An 8,316-nucleotide genomic window follows, 5' to 3' on the forward strand; every position below is an offset into this window, starting at 1 on the left:
TTATTTTAATTGTATTCATCCTAGTATTTTTTTAACATTTCTTTTTTTAACCCAGCCTTTATTTTATCCTTATTTTTATTATAGTATTGTATTGTATTGTATTGTATTGTATTGTATTGTATTGTATTGTATTGTATTGTATTTAGAATCGTCTTAGTCTTGTAATATTTTTTTTTATTTACCATGATACTGAACCTGCTGATGGTTTGGTAGTGTAATAGTTATTATTAATATTATTATTATTATTATTATTATTATTATTATTATTATTATTATTATTATTATTATTATCATTATCATTATTATTATTATTATTAAAACTACCATTTGATTTAATTCCTGGATAATTATAACTATTTGATGTTTTGATTGTTTCTTCAATCTGTATTAATGGAAAATGACAAGCTGTGTTCACGGCATAGCTGTGTTATAGATTTAGATATTTTTTTTTTCTTGATATATTTCTGAATCATAGATATCAATACAAATATTTGATCTGTTGTTCTATGTTTCTGATCAATTTTGAGTATTAAATAATTTAAGTAGGGGATTAATTAAATAATTTGAACTATTTTTTTACAAGTCATAAACAAATAACTTCTACACCTGGTGCCTTTTTGAACTTTGATTGTCTTATTGCCTCCCTGACCCATGGTTATGATTTTATCTAAATGACTATTTTCACTATATTACTAACCGTGAATACCCAACTGTAAGAAATAGATACAATCTTTGCTTTATTTGATGATACTATCTGCATCCATGAATGATCTACTGACATTTCACTCTGCTTACTGTTGCCTCACTGGTGATTTGAAGGTTTTACCCCAATGAACAGTAATCTTTTTGTTAAATTATTTTTCAACACAAACAAAATATCCTGTTAAATTGTAAATATTTATAAACAGTTATTACATAGAAAAGGGCGTTCAGTATTGACCAAACACAAAGATTAATTGAGTATTAATTGCTTCGCTAGTGTGAGTAATAGTAGAGGGTGCACACGCGCATACATTCACTCCGCGTAAGTTAATAAATACGCAGCGTCTTTGCATACTACCAGAGTTTATTACATAAAAGAGGTAAAAATGATGAAATAGTTCATCATGGAGTTTATACATTTATAGCGTGCCGTGGTTAAGCATTTCTTTTATTAACGCTACGAAATACAATATGAATAAATAAAAAAATCTATTAAAGAACTGAATAACAGAGAAAAGTCAAGAATAATTATATTTGCATACAAATATTTTGTTATTTTTTTGTATATTTCTTTCTTTCTTTCTTCCTTCCAGTGAGTATAGTAGTCGGTACGTACACTTTTTTGTATTCTGTCACCCTTTGTTAGTCAGAATCAAAATTAGATCTGTCGTAAAAGAGAAAAATATAAAATTGATGGTTATATGAATAGAGTATAAGTTATATGTTAGAAATTTCGAAGTATAATCACAGAGCAAAACTGTGTGATATCTCCGGTGAACATAAACACAAGTCTAATTTGCTATTGGGTGTACATTAATTAATTGGTATAAATATATTGAAAGGCTGGAAACGATGTTTTGATTTTTGTACAAGTAGAAGTAGACTATGTTTTAGGAAAGAAATGTAACGAAAATGCCCATATGTATAATTCTATAATTAATCATACTCATACTTAATATGGGTAGCATCTTAGTGATTGTTGAGTGGTCATTCGGTCTTCTCAGGTGTTACTCCTAGTATATACACTTGCTTTATCCGATGTGATTCACCAGCAGGGATCTAGTATAGCACATTTACAGATTAACAATGTTGCATTCAAGATATAATTTGATTGCAGTAGTGTAAGCAGCAATCTGATAAATACATGGTTCTAATTGGTGTTTTATCATTGGTTAACCAAGCATTACTAATTGTATGTAAATAATGACTTACTAATATGTGTATGAAATACTGGCTGTTAGTAATTTCCATGAGGAAAAAAGACTTGCTAATAATAAATATGCATAGAAAAAAAGATGGCTGCTGCTAACATGGATATGAAAAAAAAAATGATTGGCATCAGTATTTCTCAAGTATATATGACAAACCTCAGTTGAAAAGGTCATAGCACATTACAAAAGAATATATAATGAGTTCGTGGAATTTGGCTGATTTACGTTTAATTTATAACTCAGTGCTACCACGCCATATTTTGCTCACTGCTTTATCGTGCCTGGTTTACCCACAGGGAGCCCAGGAACTATAATCAACTGTAATACGCAATCTCTATGAGCGGGGGGGGGGGTATCGGCTGGTATCTTGTGTAAGAAATTTCTTACACAAGATACCAGCCGATACCCCCCCCCCCCCCGCTCATAGAGATTGCGTATTACAGTTGATTATAGTTCCTGGGCTCCCTGTGGTTTACCACACACCTCCGCTGTACTTCAAAGCACCTTCAGTACATGTAAAACAGGATTTACGACGTGAGTTACCATTTTGATGTGTAATATGCATGACCCTTAAAGGTCACACTTCTGGTCTGGTATTTGTGGGAATGGGGTTGTCCTTGCCAACTGTATCTAATACAGTTAAATTCATAACTCGGCGCTACCACGCCATCTTTTGTTGTATCGTGCCTGGTTTATCACACACCCTCCGCCATACCTTGGTGCCTAAGCACCTTCAGTGCATGTAAAAGAGGATTTACGAGAAAGACGAGTTTTTGTTTTGATGTGTAATATGCATATGGAGAAATATTCACATCAATATCCTGCCTTTGTACCAATTTAAAACAAAATCAAATAAAGCCTATCTGCTAAACGAGTATGACGCAATATGCAGTATGACATTTTCAATCAATTTGCGAAAATAAAAAGACGTGCATCAGTGAACAAACCACGAGTAAAGTCCCAATAAAACCACACATGGCATACTTTTGCTTTGTTGCACACAAACAAAATAGTCTGTTAAATTGTAAATATTTATAAACAGTTAGTACATAGGAAAGGGCGTTCACTATCGACCAAGCACAGAGATTAATTGAGTTATCGCTTCGCCGTCTTTATAATGTTGATTTCAAAATATTTGTGGCCAATAAAATTTAAATTTCATCACTTTTTCGACAAGTGTAGGCTGTATTTAGGGTTCTATGTTTTATTGAAAATGTTGTATTGAAATTTCCATAATGTCCACATACACTTTCTTACGAACGATAATTTGCAACAGCAACCATCACTTGATTTCTTGCTTTGTTCTATTTTAGGAATAAATTCTTGCATAATTAAATATTATGTCAGTATATTACATGTTTTTTCTTTCATATATTAGTTAAAAATGGCCAATAGAGAGAGTCAACTTTCACCTTCCACTATCAATGCTGATGATATTGAGACACAAACAACGGCGGAAGTAAATAAAGAAAGTGAGGCAATTACAGTATTCAACGATTGCCAAGTACTTCAAGTTCAAATGAGTTCACTTTTCAACGACAAGGATTTAAGTGACGTGGTTATTAATGTCGGGGACAAGACGTATAATGTTGTGAAATCGATACTTGCTATGTCCAGTGAATATTTCCGTAAAATGTTCAGTTCTGAATGGAAAGAATCCAAAACCAATGAAATCAACCTTGTGGGAGATTCAAAAGAATGTGTAAAGTGCTTTGAAGCTTTTCTGCGGTATATCTACACATATACTGTTGACGTCACTCTCGGGAATGTCTTGTATTTCCTCATGCTGGCAGATAAGTATCTAGTCCCACAGTTGACCCAGTCTTGTCTGAAACACATGTGCAGTAATTACAACTGTAACGCTAATGATGCGGGACTGACTCGAGTCTATTCTTGGTTATGTTATTCGCAAAAAGCTGGACACAACAACTTAGAGCAGTTGTGTGTCAACCTTTTATCATGGAATTTGAAGCTGGTTGTAGAGTCCGCCATCTGGCTGAACATGGACTTGGCAATGATTAAGATGTTTCTGGGAAAAAGCGACTTGATTGTTCCAAACGAGTTGGCACTACATCAGTGGGTTGTCACGTGGATTGAGGACGATTCAAGAACGGACACGGTAAAGGAACATCTCCAGCAGTTGTTGCCGCTCATACGATTTCAAATGATGAGTCTTCTAGATTTAGATCGTTTGGCTGATACTGAGTTTGTAAGAAAGCACATTGATCAATACAACGACCAGTACATCATCCCAGCATTGCGATCACATGCACATACACGTATAACAACACAGGAACCTGATACAATGAAAGAGCCACGACTGTATCATGATTTATATTTCAGTCAGTTTGACAGTGGTTGTCATGACATATACTGATAAAGGTTAATGACAAGACCAGATGGCGAGCTGGTCGAAATCAACCAAAAACATCTTATGACTCTGCAGTTTTTAAGATACAAGACAGTAGCTGTAATTCTAAACCAATGTTGTTTGCGAGTTTAAAAAAGGTAGTATCTTGGTGGAATGTTAGTGCGAGATTATTACCCCATCAATATTAGTTAGTGTTGACAATGTATAGAAATGTTTTCTCTAGACAGCTTGACGAGTAATTAATTGATTATGATGTGTAAAACTTTCATGTGATTGGTTGTTTGTTGGAAGGAAAGGCCTTGGAGTCTCTTATACTGATTGTAATTGGTTAAGGGGTGACAAGAAATAAAGATGGATTTAATGCTGTCTCGGGTGAAAACCAGGGACTTGGCAGAGAATCGTTTTGGGAACATGAACGAAGCTTGTGTGTGTCTTTTGTTAGCCTAGCGTGGAAACGACCGAACCCCGGTTACCTAAGTGAAAGGTTTTTAACCATCAAAAATACCTATCACACGTGGTGGATAACCCTTGGGCATTGTGTTCAACACAAAAATCATCCTGTGAAGAAAAGTGAAATGACGAAGAGGTGTCTTTCTTGTGAACCGAACTAACAGCTCCATGGCAGAGACGACTCAGAAACCGCGCTCGACGACTAACACCGTTACCAGTATGGCACCGATGTACAACGCTGAAGAGATGAAGATTTCAGAACCCCTTCGGAAGGACCAGTACCGGATAGGACTGTATAATTAAGAATTGAGCGACATTAAAGACAAGAAGATGACAAAGAACGACCCCGGACTAACGCGACGAAAGAAGAAGACGCTATATAGACTTTGAATTAGAACTTTAGCTATCTGTGTATTGCTTAGAGAACTGCTCGCTGGACGCTGTAACTGACACTGTGTAACTCAATAAGGACGTTGAACTCTTTTCCAGAACCCTAACCCTATTGCTCAGTAATGTAATGTATTGCTTGCTTTTCTATCTTTTTTTTACCGTTTTTTTTGTGGTATTGAATTGTATGTATGCCCAGAGACACAGAGATGAATAGTAAGAATGGCGGATATTTTGGTATCGAAAAGATTATTAAGGGTAGGCTAAGGAACGGTAGAAAAGAGTATCTTATTAAATGGGTGGGGTACCCAAAAGATCAAAATTCTTGGGAATGTTATGAGAATTTAAACGAACAGGCGAGATTATTTTTAGAAGACCATCCGATACCCCTTATGGGATCGATAAGAGCGAATAAAAGAAGGCGGGAAAAGTTGATTAATGGTTTAGAAGTATATTAAAAAGAGATTAGTGTGTGACAAGACGAGTGTTATTTAGACCCTGGGACGCACATCATCCATTACTAACGATAATACTTAACGAATTCATTCATACGAGATCATTTCTCAAGGAGCGTGGAAAGAATCCATGATAAAGCCTAAGTTTAAAATTACATGGAGGTGTTATGTCCGCACTATAGCTACGTACGGGTTTGGTGTTGGGGGTCACACTTTCATGAAGACGCCGGGCGGTGACGCCATGGACAATTTGATGAGAACATAGGAAACGCTTTAGGTGGGTACTTAATTCTACCATTCGACCACGCAAATTGAGAATTGGCCACGAATTTTTCATTTATCATGTGTCATACCCCCTTCTTTTCATTTCATTACTAATTTATAGTGCGTCTCCCGAGAAATTGATGTCAAGATGAGAATAGCGTTGATATTTATTAGTGTATTACTGGTCGTACGATGGAAACCGTCTGTGCAGATGAGAGATTATGTTCTGCGCCCCAATTATGGAGTATTGTTTGAACGGGTAGCAAACATCGATAACAGCCTAACGTATTGGCATCATACGTTCGCAATACCTTATTTAGATATTCCTATGATGAGTGTGAATGAGTCATTATGTTCGAACGAAACAGTTCACCTCATTCCGAAGTTTTGTGAGGAATACGGGGAAACTTTGAAGTTAGTCGAACAACAGAATACGTTCTATATGTATCATATTTTGAGAGATGAACGAGCGATTCGTGTGTTATTTCCAAAGATAGAGAAAAAGAATTTGGGAAATGAACGGCAGAAAAGGGGATTATTAGACTTTGTAGGGAAGGTATCGAAATCTTTATTCGGAACGGCCACGTCGAACGACGTAAATATTTTGAGACGGCATGTAGCGGCATTGGAAAGTTCCACCGAGGTTATGACAGATCAAATTGTTGCGTACGAAGATGATTTAAACTCATATGTTTTCACAACGAATAAAAGAATAGGGAATGCTCTGAATGGGATTAAGGAAAATCATGAGGCCATTTATTCGATCGTATCTGATTTATCGCAATGGAGAAAGCGCTTGAACAGAATGGAACTAAATCAAGAGGCGTTAGAAAAAGAATTAAATTATGAACGGCGATCCACACATTTAATGTTTCGATATGCTATTCAACGCCTACAAGCGTTACAGTTACTTGAAAGGGAGACACAACGTAGGATGAGTTCGATTGACGTGTTATTACAAGAAAGGTTACCTTTGCAGTTGGTAGGACCGAGAGTGTTAGGGGATGCTTTAAGGGCAGTGCGAAAGAAACTACGAAAGAAATATCCTAATTTTGATATAGCATACACGAATTTGAATTATTATTACCATAATGCGAGAGTGACATTTCGGCGTACAGACAATAATGTGTACGTAAAGGTTGGAATCCCCATTACTATAAAAAACGACATATTCGAAGTGTATAAAGTGATAGTCATGCCTATGCCCCTCCCTTATGATTTAGGTGATAAACCTCAGCATTTCGACAATAATACAGCAAAGAACGGGCGCACGAAGGTAACGTCAGTTGCAGAGTATTTTGGGGTTAATGAAGATGAAACTTACTACATTGAAATGAGTGCAGACCAAATTTCGTCTTGTACTGGTCTGACAGTAAAAGATTGTCCCTCTGTGATTACCATGATAAATATGCGTAAGTCGTCGTGTACGAAGGCCTTGTTCTATGATAATAAAGAGGAAATTCATAACACATGTAAAATAGATTTAATACTCAACCCAGTATATAACCCTAAGATTCTCGAAATCGGACAGGGGAATATTTTGGTGAATAGCAATGATACTAAATGGTTAATAGCATGCGGGGATAAAAGCCCTGAGCCTATTGAAGGTTGTACAATGTGTATAATTAAATTGCCCTGTGGATGCGCTATAAATTCCGACAATCTCTATATATCGCCATTGTTAACCAGTTGCACAGAAGACGAGGCCCCCACGTTTCTGCATCCGGTAAATTTGCCATTCTTAATACCCTTTTATGACCCAGATGATTTGACAGAAATTACGGGGGAATCGATGTATGAAAACCCGTGGCGAGTACAACTCCCTAACATCACCATTAACAGAGGGAATTTCGAGGAAATTGTACGTTCTGATGCACGTTTGGTGGTAGATTTAAACAGAACGGCAGATTTATTAAGGAAAAATAAACCAATTTATTATTCTAAAGTAGACAAATTATTTAGCGACATTACGGATGAAACCCCTGCCTTACCGTTTTTGGAAGTCAAAACTATTACTATAATTGAAACCATTCTGGCTATTATAAGCACAGGGTCACTGATTTTGTCAGTATATACAGTTTGTAAGGTGAGAACTTTGAGCATATTGATTGCATCCCTTCCCAGGGTCCGGGCTAAAACATTATATTTGCCAGTAGACGAGTTAATTACGGATCATCCCTTGCGAGATTTGAAGAGTTCCATGATCCAACTTCGAAATGAAACGTTAATTCTGATTTTAATGTGTTCAGGATTCTTATTAATATTGGCGGTTATTCGATTGTGCAAGTGTTATCGTAATCGCTCTATAATGTATCGTGCACCTAAATTGCCCCGTACTAAGTTAATTTTAGAGATATCCAATGACAAGCTGTATGTCTTGGTAAATGTTATGACCCTGTACGTGTCTCCGAGCCATTTGGCCTTTGCAAAGCGACCCGTGATCGAGAATTTAACAGTTGAACGTGGTATAATTTCG

The 8,316-nt window shown here is 36.2% G+C and overlaps 1 protein-coding gene and 2 long non-coding RNA genes across 3 annotated transcripts; 2 read left to right on the top strand and 1 right to left on the bottom strand.

Moving 5' to 3' along the window:
* Positions 1-1,048: 1,048 nt before the first annotated feature.
* LOC146736547 (uncharacterized) lies at positions 1,049-2,007 on the bottom strand. Its single transcript, XR_014930947.1, has 3 exons — positions 1,915-2,007; positions 1,655-1,761; positions 1,049-1,366 (listed from the first exon to the last, which is right to left on the bottom strand). It is a non-coding gene; the product is annotated as an uncharacterized LOC146736547 (long non-coding RNA).
* Positions 2,008-2,328: 321 nt separating this feature from the next.
* On the top strand, positions 2,329-5,443 carry LOC146736548 (BTB/POZ domain-containing protein 17-like). Its single transcript, XM_085505497.1, has 2 exons — positions 2,329-2,447; positions 3,292-5,443. The coding sequence occupies exon 2, from the start codon at positions 3,298-3,300 to the stop codon at positions 4,288-4,290; it is 993 nt and encodes a 330-aa protein (XP_085361623.1). The 5' UTR covers positions 2,329-2,447; positions 3,292-3,297; the 3' UTR covers positions 4,291-5,443.
* Positions 5,444-5,739: 296 nt separating this feature from the next.
* On the top strand, positions 5,740-6,128 carry LOC146736549 (uncharacterized). The gene is made up of 2 exons (XR_014930948.1): positions 5,740-5,853; positions 5,962-6,128. It is a non-coding gene; the product is annotated as an uncharacterized LOC146736549 (long non-coding RNA).
* Positions 6,129-8,316: the final 2,188 nt, after the last annotated feature.

The sequence above is a fragment of the Saccoglossus kowalevskii genome, chromosome 11, assembly GCF_978046115.1.
Source record: "Saccoglossus kowalevskii chromosome 11, keSacKowa6.1, whole genome shotgun sequence".
Taxonomy (NCBI): domain Eukaryota; kingdom Metazoa; phylum Hemichordata; class Enteropneusta; family Harrimaniidae; genus Saccoglossus; species Saccoglossus kowalevskii.

What these genes read in the sequence shown, in the direction of transcription:
- LOC146736548 (XM_085505497.1), top strand. Translation starts at nt 3,298, where the DNA reads ATGGCCAATAGAGAGAGTCAACTTTCACCTTCCACTATCAATGCTGAT.